The following is a 19,809-nucleotide window of genomic DNA, read 5'->3' as shown; positions in this document are numbered from 1 at the left end:
ATCGGACATTCATTTCTGAAAGCCACAAAACAGCTCTTGGTTTTCAGCTTGTACTATATGAGTGAGAGAAGCAGTTCTATTCTGTATTTTTTGTCTCCTATGCGCATATTCCCTTTTGCACAGTAAGCATAGAGTGTGACTGCTGAATAATGTGGTGAAAGACATGTTTGATGAGGGCACTGGTTCTCACCATCCCAGTGATTCAGATTTTTTTTTTTTTTTTTACCAGTGTAGAACAGTGAAGTATCTCTCCATGGGCATCTGCTAATGTAAAATTTTCTTTCCTTAGACTCACAAAAAGTAATGAAAGAGCACCAAAGAAGACCTTTACCCAGCAATAAGCGGTATCTTTCAAACACAGGAAAATCCATCCATAGCAACAGGAAGCCACATGGCAGTAGAGCAAATCACAAGCCCTTGTCTTGTTAAAATGTTGCGGTGACTCTGGTTCTGTAATTTGAAGGAATCCCCCTTTAATATGAAGAAACGGCTCGAAATGGGACTTTCTGTAAGTGAGCAGTGCTGCGAACTGGCGACACCGTTGTTCATAACAAGAGCGCCAGTGGACAAAAGGACCACAAGCCACTGTGATGCAACTGGCTGCACACCAAAAGCACCGGAGAATGTGGGGTGGAAATTTCAGGCCGAAGCAAGCGAACAAGTGGCCTAGGACGAGGCTTTCTGCACAGTCTCGGGTGGGACAGGGAGGGGGAAGTTCAGGGGCGAGGGGTGCTGTCACTCAACCTCTACAACCTAGCAACTGAGGGAGAGTGATACCCAGGCCAGCTGCTCTTCAGGATTGGTCAGACTGCTAGCATGGGCTCCGCCTATTTACTCAGGCAGGAGAGAAAAAATACAAAAAATCTAAACATCTTCGACACTATATTCACTCCTGTGCACTTGACCTCCCAGCACTTTAACCTCTCATTTTTTTTTCCATTGTTTTTATTTGTTCAGAAAAAAAATATATTTTCTTTTGCGCTGTATATGTAACTTTATGTTAATACATGTGCTATTTTTATCCGCTAGCGTGGAAGATCTCAGCAAATAGAACTGCCTTGCAGAATGACTTCTCCGTATCCCACCTTACAGTACTGTCCAGAGCACACTTTTCAGCGGTAAGTAACAGCTGCTTGTGCATATAAAAATAGCCCTTTATTATTTCAAATACTAGCAATCACTTATCTTAACATCTAAAGCAATATATTAACGATGATCTTTGATGGCGATAGAGTGCTCAGTGACTTAAGTGTTGCCCAGCATTTCTGCAATTCATTTAAAGCTGATAAGGGTCATTGTTAATTGGTGCTATGTTTATTGTGAAAAATATTCAGTACAGCCATGGCAGAAGAACTGCAAATCCAAATTTATATCCATGTTTCAGTCCATTTCCCTTCTAAGAACTTCTAGAGAATGGTTCTTTTGTGGAGCGATCTAAGGTAGTGGAGTCAGTGTGTGTGTGTGTGTGTGTGTGTGTGTGTGTGTGTGTGTGTTGCACACAGGTGGTATTTTTAGCTGTCATTTACTTATGGCAACAATACAAGTGTACAGACGGTTCAGGCTGAAAGTAGCAAGCAGTTAGAACTCCTAGTCTCTGGCTAAAAATCACTTCCTCACTGTACACTCAGCCAATGAAAAGGGTGTCAATTTGGCCTTTAGATGTATTATTATTATTATTATAATTCGTCTGTAACAATAAGTGCACTGGACCTTATTTTTCATTTAAATTTCATTTGCAATGATTAAAGTGTAAGTTTAAGTGCTCAAATTAAAGTAAAACTTGTGTGATTCTTCACTGATGCAAAATTATATACAGCTACAGTTCAGGCTGTAAACTTTATCCATCTTTACAAAGAACTTTCGTTATATGCGATGTAATATATACTTAATTAGTATAGAAAAATAACATGTTTTTGTAATTTAGGAAGTGAATTCTATAAAACACATATTTTGCATTTCAACTCTGTCTAATGCATACAACTAAAATATAAAAAAAGAACCTCACAAGTATTAATAGTTTTGAAAAATATTTAACATTGACAATTTACAGTACTAGGTTATTACTTGCCATGTTAATAGATGGTGCTAAATCTAAGGTGTTAAATTACCTTACTTGAAAGTACGCTACATAAATGCATAGTAGTAATCCATATTATGTTGTAGTGATTACTAAACTGAGCATAACATAACAGCTTTTATAAATAAGTTTTAATAATAGAATTTTTTGAAAAAACACAGGCTAGTTCATATTCAGCTTAAGAAAAGTAATTTCATACATGGGGAACCTGTCCAACAATGGATTTAGAGGAGTGATCCTAGGCCCCTCAGAACTCTGGCTGTGTATGTAGACCTTCAGGAACTAGTAAATCTGCCAAAGCTGAATTTTCATGGCAATGCAAGGATATAAATTGACAATACGCAACTGTTCTTTAATATTCATATATCATAAACCAGAAATACTTTAAATTTACTTTTTTATGCCTGTTTTAATACAGATGAGGGATTTTGGGAATTATCTACTCTGGTAGGGTCCTTTCTTAAAGGGTTATACATTTCAATCCAGCTGACTTTGGTTTTACAGAGATGGTAACCCCTCTGAAGTAACTCAATACCAACACTTAGGTACATGGTGAATGGCTTAAAGTAGTTAAATCTTTCCTTCGTCAAGTCACTAACAAATACATTGTCTTTAGTTTGCTGCCGGGAAAGTGGAAAACACAAAACTAGCTGTATCAAGATTGACTGAAAGACCCCTGGCTGCTTCAATCTGGAAATTTTAGCGATATGAAATCTCTCATAATATGACATTTATTTTGCATTACTGCAGTCTTTAGTGTGTAACTGTTCTGTACCTTTGAAAATAAAAAAGAAAATAATATTCAGGCAATTACCTGATTTACCCAGGTTTACTCACATCTTTTTTTTTTTTTTCCTGTTTAATGGATGCTTTGGCGACAAAAGCAGGGAGCTTGAACGTAAATTGTGAGGATGCAACAATGGCTCTGACAAATCATTCGACACGCCGTGTGCAGCAGCGTAAGGTGTCTCACTTGTACATCGGCAGCCTTTCTTTCACCCAAAACTTTTTGCAAGTAATCCATTAATCAACCCAGAATTGCAGTTTTTAGTCTTTGACAATATAAACAATATAAAAAGGAACTAAACCCAATATGTGAGTTCCCATTTATATAGAATTGTAAATAGACCTGAATTTGTTCCTGGATAAAACAAAAATGTGATTTTTATGCAAAATATTTTCACTTGTTTATCAAACAATCCCTTCATACAGATTTTTAACTGCACACGTTTGGAGAAAAAATTAAAAATCACAGCTACCGCAACATTATTTTACTGTTGTTTTGATATTACAAACAAACAAAAGTAGATCTTATGATACTGCAAACTGATCTGCTCCATATAACACTGCATGGGTTATTTACAAAAAAATCCCCTGTAAAGTACCAAATATTTTCACTCTTGCGTTGCCATCACTATTTCTTTAAAAAATGAATGAAATGCATTCAGTGCTACTATTGTTGAACTCATATTACAACTAAGGGGACTGCATAATGAAACAATGTTTCTGTCTCAAGACTATAAATGCAAATAATGGTAACGCATGAGAACTGATCAGGAAAACTCTTTTAAGGTTATTTTAGGAGGCATATAGATCATACGCAATTATTTCTGACAAACAATACTATGGGGGAACAACGCTAGCCCAGTTATATAAGGGGGTAAGTTACATTTTTACTTTGAGAGGGAGCAGAGCTGCTAAACAATTACCACGTCAGCTGAAATTATATACAAAACATATAAAATAAGCGAGAAATAGTGATAAAGAGCCAGTTGTTATTTTAATACCGCTAGGCAAAAGGAAAAGAAAAAAGGGGCTTTTTGGCCTCCAGGTGTGATTAACGGAGACACTGAAGAAGGCCAGTGATCACCAAGCTGTTTGTTTTGATTGCCTCTTCATTCAGCGGACTTGAAAATGTGGACGAAGACAACGACCGGCCCTGTTTAGTGGTGACCTCCAGCCCGGTCACTGTCTAGGGAGATCGCTGTCTTTAAGTGGACGCTGAACAGCCTTGCCCTGAGGCTCACAAAATAACTCAGTAGGTAACCAGACACCTGGCAACAGGCAAACAACAAAAAACCCCCAGACTAACATTCACATGCTTGTCTCTAAGCTGTGCTTAAATCTGAACTGATGTGAAGATATGAGCCTTCAGCACTTACTTTCATTTCTTTTGTTATTAGAGAGATGAAGATTTTAACAATGCTCCTAAGTCTGTCCAGTGTCCCAAAAGATGACCAATACCTGTTTTACAGGTTACCTTGACAACCGTAATAGTAATAATAAGGCATATCTATAAAGTGAACATTAAAACTAGTCACTTCATCTTTCGATCCCTTGTTCGATTTCACAACAGGTTGGATTTTCCATAAAGCATTTCCTACTCTTGACATGCTAGTCAACATTTGAAGACCTTAAATTACTAGATACATTCCTTTGTTCGCCCATTTAGATATGAAGTTCTTGCGCTCAGCGTAGCTTTCCTCTTGTAAATGAAGTAAGATGTGACTTGTATCTTGAAGTCTGGATGCCTCTTGCTGTTGGTGCTGTGCCTTTTTGTGGCATCATGATGTCGATGCTGGCTAGTTTTTTGTTGTCAGGGTTGTTTTTCTGGCACCCCACCAATGATGGAGGCTATTTAGTTGCCTGGTTCCGACTCTACCCCGGTCCCGTTTCCTCACTGGACAGGCTGCTTTCCATCTTGGAGTGGTGATGTCATTATACCAGGCTGTCAGTTGGGCTCTTCAGTCTGCAGGAGTGCATGTGAACTATGCTTGTACTGTGTGACCTGAGATAGCAGCCATTCAGCACCTGCTGCAAGCCTATATAATCCCTGTGTTCTCACTGGGCTGAAATGCTTGCAAAATTAAGTTTGAAAATGTATAAATGACCAGGATATTAAATCCACTTAGTGTGTTTGTGGGCAGAATATGCTTTACAGTATATCAGTCGGGGTACAGGACAGTACCCGGTACCTTTTCAATCTAACGGCATTAAACAGTCCTTCAGCCACCAAACCTGTGGGAATTGCAAGTGAATATATTGCTCAACACGCACGTTATATCACTACTTGAGTTACTTATCGCTTTCAAGCCCAAAAAAGGTAAGCTGCTTCCTCACATCTGGTTCGAAACTGAACATCTTACTGTTATTTACAAGATGGACTACTAAGATATGCAAGATTCCAGTATCGTTTCAGCTAAGGAGCATTAATCTAAATGAGGTAACAGCATCACTGCCTCTTGCCTCAAAACCCCTAGTTGTGCCTATACTCACCAAATATCATGAACTTTTGAGCTACGGTATTCAGAAAAGGTGCAGAAGCCTAACTGGGAGTTGTCCATGTTGCCAAATGTTTAAACGCCTCCATTCTTTACCCTGTTTTTCTATCAACATTATCCACACCAGTTATTGAAGTATTTCTCGACTTCAACACACAGCACCCATAGGAACTCAGTAGGCATGACCACAACTGAACAGCTCAATTACTACTAGAAGTGAAAAAATCTGTACCAGACGATGCTAATTTGCAGCATCTGCCTGGAGAGGGTTAAACATACCTTGTAATGCACTAACTTGTATACAGCATCACTAAATCACAATATCACATGGTATCACTGAGTATTCAGACACCTTTGCGCAGGCTGTCAGACCCGAGCCTGAATCTGCTGCCTTTAACCCCCAGTTCACTTCTCTTGAGCTAAATACTCTGTCCAGAGCCTCGGTAACACAGTGTTGTCACCAACTGCCCATGATACCCAACTCAACGCACCGTAGGCCCTAAACAAAGACGGCACCGCAAAGAGATTCATCTTGCTGTAGAATCTTCCCATTGTTCAATGGAACATTTTACTGCAGTCTAACAAAATCAGGAATACATTATTCTTTACAAAATAAACAACAAGAAAATAAAGAATTTTGTCGGAATTCAGCTGAAAAGTCATCGGTAGCCTGTATTTGCTTACGAATTTATTACACACTGTATTAATTCTACTCTCTATAATACACATTAAAATATTTATAAATGAATTCCACAGTGCTGCATGTATGAACTCAGTTATAATTTAATGGTACAGTTATAACCTTCAAAGATGGTTATTAGCGTGTATAATGAATACAAAATTATGCTGTAACAGTGTGGATGAAAAAAGATAACAGTGATGTGTCTGATCATATTTAAAATAATTTTGGGTGGAGGAACTGTAATGGGCAGAAGAAAGCGTTCATCAATAATATTTCAAAAAAAGTACATTTTATTATGTAACATGATAAAACAAAATGGAAACTAAAGGGAAAAAAAAAACTGCTTACTTGCCAGTTTTTTTTTTCCTGAGCACCATATTGTATTGGAGCAGTACAAAGACTTTACCACTGCTTAGAGTAAGAGTTCACTAGGATCTGCCTAGATGGGGAATTTTTTGCAGAAGAATGACATATTGTTACTATTAGTAGAGGCAAATCCACGCCTGCACACTGGTTAAGAAACTGTACTTTTGACCGAAAGGTTGCCTTTGTGCCCTTCAACACGTTAACCCTAAACTGCTTAAGTGAAAGACACCATCGTGGGTAAAGCTTTGTGAATCTGAGAATAACTCAGTAAGTAACAATTGCATGAAATGCACTACTGTGGTGGTCAGGTTTTTGTTGATCTTTTTCATTTGTGTGAAAGCAGCTGATGTTGGTCCAAAAAAAAAGAAAACTGTTTAATATCATTTCTCCTGCAGCAAAATAACACTGATTTTGATCCTTTTTTGAATAGTGCAGAAGTACTGACAAATAATTAGAGGAGCTATACAGTCAGTATTAGAATAATTTTTTGATTAATGCTTTACGTTTTGTTCATATTTCATTAGGCAGAGTTGCCGACTGTGAAATTTCTCAAATTATATTTCTCCCGTTTTGTTAATAGATGGAAAAGTAAGCATGCAGGAACCTCATCAGCGAGAGGTTTGTGGGTGAATAACTTGTCAACTATGGCCTAGTCGTGCCCAACACCACAGTAACAGAGACAGTAAAATTTATAGTTTAACACATGCTTATACCAACCACACACCCCAGTGATCGACAGCTAAACAACATCTTTCACAGTAATGTTTCACGTCATTAAATTTCAAACAGCCTTGTGAAACTGATATTAGCTCCCCAGAAAGCTTTTAGCTCAGCTTTAAGGATTATTTAGTGTTCAAATCTGTAGTAGCACAGTGCATCCAAGTTCAAGATGAAACGTGCTGTAAAGCTCATGATGAGCTGGCTTTGCTCTTGGATCCTGCATTATATGAGATATTTTTATCTATTTAGCTAGGGGAGAGGCTGGGAATGTGATTTAAACCTCCTCTGCTAGAGTGTTTGATCAAAACGCAGTGGAAACGCACTTTAGTAACAGTATTCAAAGTGCACAGGTCTGTAATTGAAATGGAGCTCAGTACTTGTTGGCTCACTTTCAGTGTTATTATTAAACCGCCGAAATCCAGCGCAGGTGCTCCTGTGCACAGCTTTCCCGAACCAAAGTAGTTTTGTTTCAGCCCGTTGATGACGTGCGCAACTTGAACCACGATTGATTGTTTATCCATCTTGACTCAAGAAGTAAATAATTTGAATCACAATTTAGACAAAGGTGCGGTACCGTTCTTTTGTTTTTTTGATTAAAAGACTAACGGTGTTAATGTTATGTCTTTTTAAAGGCTCTGGTGGAGAACTAACCAGTAAAACAAACATGTCTGCAAAGACAGCTACTTGGCACCAATTTATTTATTCAACTACATATCGCTTGGTTTACATACTGAAAACACACCTTAATCCTGTGTGTGCAGTTAAATAAAAGAGAATTGCCGCATTGTGGGGTGCGTTAGAGTGGAAAAAAATCTACACGCAGTATTATCTATGTGAATCATACCCTGTTTTGTGATTATAACCACTGGCAGATCCAGCTGGAAGACATCTCATTGACACTAAAATTTCACAGGACAGTTCTTTATATTTGGGGGCTGTCTGTTCCAGCGCTGAAAGGCCACAGGATTTGGAGGTTCTGGCTGCATTTAAACTCTTCATTGTGTTACTGAAGCAACAGCTTCTACAGAAACTCGCGTCATCTGGTGTTCCAGAAACAATTCATGCACTACTGAAGTTACACTTTGAAAACTCCAGAACTGTGCCCCTAATACACCTACTTGAAAACAAACGTGTCAAACCTTTGAAGAGCCCTGCTGGGATTCCCAGTCATAGTAAAAAAAAATGAAACTGTTTATTCTTCAACATAAAGATGAATCTCTTAATTCTCCCGTGTCAGAGCTGGGGCTCTTTTTCGGTGTGTTAACATATTTCTGTGCTACTGAGTACAAGATTTGGATGGATTCTAGCTGCTGATGATTCTGGCTTTAAAAGCCCGGCCTGAGCTGTGCTCGGGATCTACTGGGATTTGCCACGCTTCATTATAGATGTTTGGGTTTGAGGGGGTTGCATTGATATCTTACTGCAGATGAATTCGGGGGAATTCCTGCAGCTCAGAGGGTGCCAACTTCTGTCTGTAGGTCTTCAGCTGTACACATACCAAAAGCTGGAAATTGCAGCACACTGTCATTTATACCATGGGGGAATTCCACTGTAGAGAGACCACAGCGCAGTGTCGTTCATTAGCAACGGCAAGGCAATCAGCCACAGCCTGGTGTACCGTTTCATGTGTCTGCACCTTGCAATCTTAAAGATGACGTGAATTTTCAAGCTGGGTGAAGAATATAACTACCGCGACACGCGTTGCCAATGTCGATATCCGATAGTGTCGTCAGATTGTTAGAACGGGGCAGCAGGTGGAGTAGTGCTTAGAAATACCCCTTCTGGATCAGAGGTCACGAGTTGCCTTCGAGAAAAGAGTTGGTTCAATGAATAAATTTACATCAATGAGCAGAGGGTAATTTGAGTATTCAAAGTTTATCTTCAGGTATCTTATATGTGCCTCTCTTATGTGCAGACTGAGAGACCCATCCTCCCGCAAGTGGACAGAGAGTTCATTCCTCACCTCCGTGCCCCAGTCCCAGTCATCGCAGACCAGTGACATTGTCAGTCAGGATGTTTTCAACCAGTTGCTGGAAATGTTGGATCAGTGAGTAAAATCTTCAATGTTTGTTATAAAAAAATTTTAGAATAATTGCCCCCCTCCCAACAATACCCAACATTTTTAATCACTATTAATTGTGTAGTGCATGAGGGTGGGGAGGGCATGGTGGGCTGGACCGGGTCCTGCTCTCTGCTTTCCGGTAGGTCTGGGGTTCGAATCCCACTTGGGGTGCTTTGCGACGGACTGGCGTCCTGTCCTGGGTGTGCCCCCTCCCCCTCACATCACGTGTTAGGCTCCGGTTCACCATGACCCCTTATGGGACAAGCGGTTTCAGATGATGATGATGATGATGTTGTGTGTGTGTGTGTGTGTGTGTGTGTGTGTGTGTGTGTGTGTGTGTGTGTGTGTGTGTGTGTGTGTGTGTGCGCATGAGGGCGGTGCTTTGGGCTCTGTTCTAAACACTGTTATAACCCAAAACACAAAGTCCCTTCAACAGATTACAGAAACAAATGCAAACAAAACATTAACAAAAGGCTTCACAGGAAGTACTTCAATATATTAGAACACAAGTAACATCACAGTTAACTTCAAGAAAAACACAGAAGTTTTTTAGAGAACCTCCCCACTCTCAAGCACAGTAACTTTAACACCAGTGTCTAGAATACACACACACACACACACAGTCTGAAACCGCTTGTCCTAAGGCTAAGCGGAGTCTAACCCGGCAACACAGGGCACAAGGCTGGAGGGAGGCGGGTCACAACCCGGATGGGACACCACCAGTCCGTCACAAGGGCGAAGCAAGGCACCCCATCATGCGGGACTCGAACCCCAGACCGACCAGAGAGCAGGCTAAGCGTGGCAAACCCGCTGAGCCACCACCCGTGTCTCCAATACTACTAGTGACGTCCGGCGGAGTATTTTAACTTTACGCCCCCTGGCCTTGCAGGCCTGATCGAAGGAGCTTGCGCGCGTCGTTGAGACCAAAATGGCCGCTTCACGTCATGAGCGAGGGGGGAAAAAAAGAAAAGATCCGCAGTTTACCTCGTCCGCTGTCCCTGCAACAACCAGGAAAATTCGGGATCGTCCACTCGCGTTTCCGGGGCGTATGAGAACTCTAGCGAGGCCCGAGGAACTTGGTGCGTCGCCAGGAACACGAACTGACGAAGCGCTCGGTTCTCCTTCTCCTTCTCCTTCTCCTCCGTCGTCGTGTCGTCGTCCGTTGCAGCTCGAGCCTCGACGACGGCGATGCAATAAACGCAAGACAGACAATATCAATATAGGTTGTAACTGTACACGCACGCGTTGGCACTGCTTCAAACAAACTATGTGTTGAAAACAGAAAACTTTATTTAAACCCTCAAAAAAATTAACCGACAAACTCGCAGCACAACAGGGCTGCACTTGACATTGCTCTATCAGCTCTATTCATGAATTTCACTGTGTTGACTTTAGTGTAAAAAAAAAAAAAAAAATAGCCTGTCGACAAAAGTTGTCAGACTTGCAATTAAATAATTTTATTGCACCTTGGGAAATACAGAAGTTTTTTTTAATTATTATTATTATTTTTTTTTTTTTGCTTTTTCCAATTATATTAATGTTCCAATTCTCTGTACAGTATTTTATCAAAATAACAATATCCTTATATGTCCAAATAAATTTGTTAGTCATTTTAGATGAAGGCATTGATGCACCAAAATACATAAAGAGTCATTTTAAAATATCATTTTTAACACATAAACCTTTGAACTGTAATTCTGAGCAAAATATTTTGAAGAAATGTTTCAGACTGCTGCTTATTCACACAGCCTGAAAGGAAATGGCAATAGCTAGAAATATTTATTACAATCCTAACACAGCGTAACAAAATTTCCCAGCAATAACGTCCACTATGCAGGCTTCTATTAATATAGATTTACAGTCAATTTCGTTTTCACTCTTTTGCGAAGGTTAAAAGCATTTGGGGTATTTGAGAGCTTGATAAGATATGGTATTACAGCATGGTGGTATGGAAACTTGACTGTCCGATCAAAATCGAAACTTGCACATACTGCTCTAAAAATTCTAGGGTGGGAAGAGATAACGACCCATACTGGAGTTGTACGAGGTATCTATTTTAAAACAAGCAAAAAAAAAATTGCTGCTGATGATGACACACATATTCCACATGAGAATTTTTAACGTTACCCTCAGGGAGACGATTTAGGATTCTGATGTGCAACTCAGATCGTTAGAAAAATTATTTTGTAGCAGCTGCGGTTAAATTATCGAACAGAGAATTCCAAAACTGAGATTTTTAGATTGCTATACAGTAGGTTTTTAATATAGTTGATTGTGGCTTAGGGGCACGGTGGGTTGGACCAGGTCCTGCTCTCCAGTGGGTCTGGGGTTCGAGTCCCACTTGGGGTGCCTTGCGATGGACGGGCGTCCCGTCCTGTGTTGTCCTCTCCCCCTCCGGCCTTACGCCCTGTGTTGCTGGGTAGGCTCCGGTTCCCCGCGACCCCGTATGGGACAAGCTGTTCTGATAATGTGTGTGTGTGATTGTTGCTTTATTTCTTATTTTAGTGTATGTTATGGTATGTATTGTTTTATGTGAGTCCAAAGTTGTGCACTGGCCGTGTCATGGTTGTCCAAGACAAATTTCCCAGAAATGAAACAATAAAGTACATTCTATTCTATTCTATTCTATTCTATTCTATTCTATTCTTAAATAATGTATTTCACCCATTTGTTAGTTTAAGGAAGAGCTCTTTGTACAGACTTGTACTCGGTCTTTTGTGACGCTGATTCGCTTGAACTTCTTCTCCACGCCAGGTCTGCATTTCATTCAGTCCAACCAATAGAGCTCAATTTCTCAGACCAGCCAGTGGACGGGTCTCCAGGCAACACTATTCAGATCAGCATGGACTGCATCACCATGCACAGCCCTGATGACCCGTTTGCTGTGAGTACTACTATGTAACAAGACAAGCAGCCATTCATGGAAAAGTGTGTGTGTGCAAGCTACCCATGGTCCCAGGAGAACATTGCCCAGGCTCTGTGTAGTACTGTATTTCTAGACATTCAGGTGTTGCGTAGCACCATCATTAATATTTCCAGCCAATTTTGTTTCCCCCGAAGGTTTGAAGGTGAACGGTCGGTGTGTTGGTGATGTACAGTAGCTGACTTGTTTCGTGGACCGGGGGAAGGAGTGGGAACCCTTGGAGTTGGTGCTGACTTGATAGAAAAGTATTCTTTGGTCCCACACTATGTCACGATTCAGCTGCGTTCATTGAACCAAAAAAAAAAGCCTTCTTTTAGCAAAATTTTTTACATTCATTCAGCTGACACTTTTCTCCAAAGCAACTTACAATGTTAAGGTCACAATTATTACATACTTGTAATTATTTATATAGCTGGGTAATTTTACAGGAGCAATTTAGAGTAAGTATCTTGCTCAAGGGTACTACAGCTGGAGGTGGGAATCAAACCTGTAACCTTTGGGTCCAAAGGCAGTAGTTCTAACTACTACACTACCAGCTGTCCCAATGCCCTGTTTTTATGAATGAATGAAAACTTTATTGATCCCAAAGGAAGTTACACCACAAGGATGCATCCACACACACATTTTCAGAACCGCTTGTCCCATACGGGGTCACAGGGAACCGGAGCCTACCCGGCAACACAGGGCGTAAGGCCGGAGGGGGAGGGGACACACCCAGGACGGCACCCCAAGCGGGACTCGAACCCTAGACCCACCGGAGAGCAGGACTGCGGTCCAACCCACTGCGCCACTGCACCCCCTTGTTAGGATGCATCCATGCAAGTTCAAATCAAGGACCTTTCACATATTAGAATAAAGTCACCTGTACAATAACCAGCACACTACTGAAGTGGTCTCGTAATGTCAGTTGTCCACCGGCGGTGATACCGCCATGCTCACGCATTTCCCGGCGAACTCGTCAATGGGTACATTTATTCTGTTTTCATAATTTTTTGCGGTTTTATATCAGTTGCAAGAGCTTCAAGCGGACATGGATCCCATAAATATGCTCTCCTAAACACATTCTGAAATTACAACATGCTTATTTTTTGCCATTCCTGTTTATGATGGCAAGTCAGAAAATATCTGCAATGTTGCTTGCAGATAATTTAAAACATTACTGCGGATAATTGTTGATTTAACCCTGCGGATGACTCACATGTGCACAACTTTAAGGGAAATATTTACAGTTTCTCTTGAATTGTTAATGAAATTGTTAAACAGGGCTCAAAAGAGAATAAGTCTTTAATATTCCAGTTTCCCTACTGCCAGCATGCTAAATGGGTTATTGTGGGTTACTGTGTAATTAATAGTGATTTAGAAAAAATGAAAATAAAGATTTGTTGACTGAGGGGAGGCGGGGTAGTTATTGTGAGCCTATAAATGAAATGCTAGGTTCCCTCAGAAGAATCGACGTTCATTAGGCGTCCAGAACAAGACACAATCCTAAACAGTTTAGGGTGCCCTGGGACAAATTAACTCTTTTCTTTTCAGTGTCTTTTCTTTTCTTTTCAAGTTGTCACCGGGGCGCCTCTAAGATAAGCACGTAGCACGTGAGACTCAGCATGATAAGGATGCTGAAAATCTTACACATCAGCAGTGACAGTCCGTTCCAAAGTGTGCCTGCGGTGAAAGAGGATCCGCTTCCCCTCCCACTGATGGAATGTGGAATGCTGGTGTTCTCCTTGGCTGGGAGCTGTCCAGCAGAGGATGGAAAAAAAAAAAAAAAAAACAACGCCGAAACAATCCCGACTTCGGAGTCACGAATTAAAGTGCGATTGCCTCTCCCTTTGGGCTAACAATATGTGCTCTCACTTAACACCCCCTGCCAACTCTGCTCCGTCTCCCTTTGCATGTATCGCCTCCAAGTCTTTGCCAACAAGACGCCAGGCACCGTAAGCACACCGACACCCCCACAAGTCAGGACTTTGGCTGGGACAGTTTGCCAATCAGCGTCCAGTGACTACACACCCTTTGACCGTCCAAACTGGAAACAGTCCTCTCATTCACCCCCAGCGCCCCAACAGGGCGGTGCACCCACCATGGCTCGTTCCAATACAGCGTTCCGCTCACCCCCCCCCGAGGGAAATGTTTGCATTGTGCGGGACTTGTGTTTAATCCAAAATGCCTTTTCTTGTTTTCTGTAGCTGCGGGGCAGCAATTTAATGCAGCACCTGCCGCCCAGTTGAGGTCCAGAGTCGTGTCTGTCAGTAGGTGCCTCCTTGGAAGAAGGGGTGGAGCTTTGCGTGGGGTAGGATGACATGAAGGAATGTGGCAGAAACGGCGGCAAGGGGAAATACAATATCTTCCCCAAACAGCTGATTTCACACCAAGATAAAGCATCAGTCAGCTGAGCATGGAGAACGCAGCACTGAGACATCGCGGCAGTCTCTAGAGGTTCTAGCAGAAGCCGAACAGTGCACAAACGGCGTAACTTAGGGCCGAAAGGGTTCGGGCTCTAACTGGGGTGTTAGTGTGTGACTATACACTTTCTCCAAATAGATACGCAGCAGTGCTTAGGAGAACATACCGTCACTAATCCTTCAGAAGAACAAGTCTTTTCTTTGAAAGCTTTTAAAAACTACTTTACTCACGGAGTACCACAGTTTTATGTAGTACGTACTGTTTTTTAATAAGATCAATGAATATTTATGCGTCTAACTAATTTTTCTATTGCTTAGAGGTCCAGGATTGTGCTTTTTACACCGGATTCCTTTTACACACGTACACCTAGCTGACGCTTTTCTCTCTTTTTCAAAGCCGTCACAGCGCTAATCAACCTACAATTATTTACCCATTTTCACAGCTGGGTAATTTTTCTTTTTTTACTGGAGCAATTTAGAGTAAATGCCTTGCTGAAGGGTAGTACAGCCCAAACTGAGGTTCAAACCTGGAACCTTGTGGGTCCAAAGGCACCACCTGTAACTACTACATTACCAGCCGCCCCATTACGCATGGCAGCCCTGCGCTAAATTGCAGCCCTGCGAAGCATGTGCCGTACGCTTTTTAATGGCGATCGAGTCACAAAAGTGCTGATTCAGTTTGGTGGTATTTTTTAGGCTCTGTTTTTGGGGCATTCAGCCACCATCCTGCGAAGCGCCTGTCCGTCCCTGCCTACGAGCTCCAACTTGCGAGCACCGATGCAGTTTGTCCATGCTTGGCATGAGCTGTCACTATTTTATAAACTGTCCTCCTTGACACATTGCATCACATAGCAGTTTTTGTGACGGACGCAGCTGCAATTCAGACACGCGTGATTTGACGTCTTTGGAATCCGGCCTGTAATAGAAACATATAAAGGCGTCACCGTCGCTGATGCTTTATTTTAGGTTATTTGCAGAAGAACTCATAAAAGCAAATTAATTATTGTCGTAATAATTATGGTGCAGTTGTCATATTTTCATAAATGCACAGAGATTTGTAAAATTTGTGTTTTCATTAATTAATAAATGGCACATACTGCTTTTAATGAAATGAAGAAAGCTGATAATTTTTCCAGTTTTGTGATCAAAACCTTGTGCTGTACTCCAGAATGAATATTGTAGTCAGTACAATACCTGTACTGTACAGTCCATTAAAATCCAGCGATTTAACAATAAACAACACACGTAATATTTTCCCAAGCGCTACTGTCGGTGGTGGTCTCGTGTTATACCTGTGAATATGTCGACATTTGTGTTCTCACACTTCTGCCAGTTGCCTACAGGACTCTGATCATAATCAAAGCTCGCCTTCTTTCACGACAGAAAGGAGTGACGTAAATTTCACAGGTTAATTATCATTGTTGGCACATGGCCTGCTTTTTTAAATTTCCTTCCAGCCTTTTTTTTTTTAAAATATCTTTTCCAGTGATAATGCCATTCATTTCGTCACATTCTTCCCCCTTTAGCCGAATGGAAGCTTTTCTCACTGGTGCTTTTTCAACCATGTCACGGCATCTAACGTACAATGTTGAGTCGAGTTATCACGTAAATAAAATACTAAATTGAGATGATCTAGAGAAGGTGCCCAGCACTGAGATACAGTCCTGCCTTCATCTAGGGGACTGTACAGGTATACAACACATTTATTATTTACAGTAGCTGATGCTTTTCTTCAAAGCAACTTACAATTATTCACCTGTATATACAGCAGGGTAATTTTACTGGAGCAAGTTAGGACAAGTACCCTACTCAAGGGTACTCCAAGTGGAGGCAGGACTTGAACGTGCCACTTCTGGGTCCGGTAGCAGCAGCACTAAGGATTGCTCTACCAACTGCCCCGGAGCTCTAATGAGCACAAAACTGGTCTCTTGTGTCGACTCCTGCTGTACAAATGGGAGAATGACTGTAGCTATATTAAATCTAACATCACAAGTCACATTGGGGAAAACCGCCAGCTAAAATTCATTTAAGTAATTTTATTTATTTATAGTTGGAACCGCACAGTTATTTATCGGACACTTTTGCAGAGCAGAATGAGTGAACAACTGGAGGGACATCTGTATTATATAGCTTTCACTGATTCTGACGTCGAGGCAGCGGTAGCTTCTGATTTACGGCCAAATCGAGTTATGGCCAGACTTCCGCTCCCAGTTTGCGTTCGTAAGTTGAGGAGCCACTGTATCGAGGGAATATACCTGCTGGCTGTATCTTACAGCAGATGACTGGGTATGGCAACTTCCGACCCGAGGATATCTAATTTTAGCAAGAGCCCTTGAACTGTCCCGGCCGAAGGGTAGGAACATTCCCAGTGGGACCTGCAATAATGGAATTACCACAATAGACACTTCTTGGCACTGGCAATAGTCATTTCTACAGCTGTTTTTCTTGTACTAACAAACTTTTTTTCTGTCTTCCGGATAATTTCGGATATTTTTTTCCCTTCTGAACGATTTGACTTAAAAGAAATTTTCCTGTTGATCATACCCCCACAACTAGCAAGATGCCTCAAAGGAAGAGGGTGTGAACACCCACCTTCATGACTCTTTTCACACTATGTCATTTAGGAAAGCTGGTGCAGATTAAAGGAGTGGCTCGTGTCTCACTGCCGAGAGGCAGCAGGACTCTAGTGAGTCTCAAAGGCGTTGTTTCGTCGGCGAGCAGAAGCTAAACAAGTTAAGCTGACAATATCACTGGCACAGGAAAGAATTAAAATTTCAAGTGCTTTTCGAGAAAACCTTCCTTGAAGAAAAAAATGGGTCCGCTTCGTAAATCCACAAGGGTTTGAACACATTACCTTTATATTGCTGGATTGCACACGAAGCGGTCAGTAGGTGTTAAAACTGCAGATGAGGTCCAAATGCAAATTTTCGTTTAAAATGCTGATTTGTTTACGGAGAAAAGCTGAGCTATTTTATCATTTGTAGGTGTTACCACATAAATAGGTAGGTTTTAGGAAAAGGTTTACTTCTGTTACAAGGAAATTATGAATGCTAACACTTCTAAATTTAGTCGTAAGACAGTATCCCATAAATAAATAAAAAAACAAACAAAAAAAAAATCTCAGCTGCATTTACAGAATCTTGTTTTTTTGTGATTCTAGCATTGTGCAGTAGCTGTGGCCAGGCTTTCAGCTCCTGGAGTTGAGAGTAGAGGACAAAAAAGCAGGTGTGCAAGTTGATGTCATGGTGGATCCTACAGGACTAGGAAGCCTAATGGGATGTTGTATGGTCACATTCTTGTGGGTCACAGGTCAGCACGGTTAAAGACCCAGCCCTTTCACAGAGCAGGTTACAGTTTACCACCTTAAAAGTGACTATTCAGGGCATGTGCTACAGTGCTACAAGCCTTCGGATTCTGTGAGAGCTATTCAACCCCATTTTAAAATCACAGATTCATTTCAAAACATGTAACAGTTGGTAGTTATACATTCTTCGTTGAGCTATTAAAAATATGTAATTTTACAGTCATTTTTCATCTTCTATTCAGTGGCAATTTGAGAAGAGAGGCCTTTACAACCTTTATGTTTCCACAACATATTCACAGTATTCATAGAGACCCTAATAAAGGATGGATACAAGCATTTGATCTGATCTGATCTGATCTGATCTGATCTGATTTGATTTGATTTGAATTGAATTGAATTCAAGACTTTACTATCATTGTACTGCTGTGAAATACAGTGAAATTATAGTGGTACTCACTGAGTACTTTAGACAACTATATAAAACACAAACACTGAAGTATAAAAATAAAAAAAATTAAATTTAAACAGACAATAGAGTAAATAAATAGAGAATACAGTATAATACACACACACACACACACACACACATTTTCAGAACCGCTTGTCCCATACAGGGTCAAGGGGAACCGGAGCCTAACCCGGTAACACAGGGCGTAAGGCCGGAGGGGGAGGGGACACACCCAGGACGGGACGCCAGTCCGCCGCAAGGCACCCCAAGCGGGACTCGAACCCCAGACCCACTGGAGAGCAGGACTGTGGTCCAACCCACTGCGCCACCGCGCCCCCCAGTATAATACAATACAATAAAAATGAATGAATTATCCTGTATCGCCTTGCAAAGGGGTGTAGTTTGAAGAGGTGGTGAGAAGGGTGAGTGGAGTCCCTGATAATTTTGGAGGCTCTGCTCTGACATCTGGACTGATAAATGTCCTCAACTGCCGGTAGCTGTGTGCCAGTGATGTTTTAAGCCATCCTGATGACCCGTTGCAGAGCCTTCTGTTCTTCTCTTGTATAAGTGCCGTACCATGCTGTAACGCAGTACGTCAGTACACTCTCCACTGCACATCGGTAAAAATTCATGAGAAGATCCTGGGGCAGTTTTGCTCCCCTCAGCCTTCTCAAGAAACTGTGGCGTTGTTGTGCCTTTCCAATAACAGTAGAGGTGTGTGTGCGCCCCAGGAGAATTGTGGGGAACGTTGGTGTGTGTTGGTATGGGAACGTTGTGTGTGGGGAATTCACATTGTTAAGGGCTGTTGGTCTGGGTGCTCTAATCACAAACTATTTTGAGTATTTTGCATATTTTCTATGTTAATCACTTCTTTTCTGCTGTCTTAGCCTTTCGAGCTCAATTTCTTCTTGTGTCTTTTGCTAGAAGAACTCAATTAAAGCCCAGAAGAGCTACTCTCAGCCTTTGAGAAAAAAGAAATACGGGATTTCAGGAGCAAACTATATAACAGGAAAAGAATACCACAGCTTTGAAACCCACCATTTCAATAGTTGTTTCACTTTTCCATTTTAATTCAAAATCCTCAGTGCTGCTAATTAAAATAAAAATGTAGTTACCCATCTCCTGGCTCCAGAATTATTCTTATTCTTTTTTAGAAAATAAAATCTTTGCTATTGTAATACAAAAGAATTTTATTCTCATAACATGAATGCACTTTTAAAAGTTCTAGTTTTAGTTTTACTGTACCACATGAAGTACAAGAAACCCTCACCGTGCAAAAAATAAAGCTGTGATATTTAGGTTTAGAGATTTGTTGGAGTTTCACTACGGCCAGCAAAGTTCTTGACTTCCCCAACCTACGGCAATTTATTTATTTCAAGGGCACCACTTTTCCCTTTTGTATTTTTCGAGTAAACCTGCAGTCACTTCTCACGTCCTGGGGATGGGTGTGGACTCAGGTATTGGACAGGTAGCTGTCAGACCCCACCCCCATGCTCCTGGTATATAGGGCAATCCCTGCAGAATCCTATAGAGACTCTGCCTGT

At 41.2% G+C, this 19,809-nt stretch overlaps 1 protein-coding gene across 1 annotated transcript; it reads left to right on the top strand.

Annotated features, from left to right (window-relative positions):
* Positions 1-752: 752 nt before the first annotated feature.
* LOC108937199 (tumor protein 63-like) lies at positions 753-14,339 on the top strand. Its single transcript, XM_018756995.1, has 4 exons — positions 753-1,118; positions 9,042-9,173; positions 11,943-12,072; positions 14,298-14,339. Exons 1-4 carry the CDS (start codon positions 1,066-1,068, stop codon positions 14,337-14,339), a joined length of 357 nt encoding a protein of 118 aa, XP_018612511.1. The 5' UTR covers positions 753-1,065.
* Positions 14,340-19,809: the final 5,470 nt, after the last annotated feature.

This window comes from Scleropages formosus, chromosome 8, assembly GCF_900964775.1.
Source record: "Scleropages formosus chromosome 8, fSclFor1.1, whole genome shotgun sequence".
Classification (NCBI taxonomy): Eukaryota; Metazoa; Chordata; class Actinopteri; order Osteoglossiformes; family Osteoglossidae; genus Scleropages; species Scleropages formosus.
Note: the sequence above shows the minus strand (reverse complement) of the source record. Positions and strands in the feature narration are given on the sequence as shown.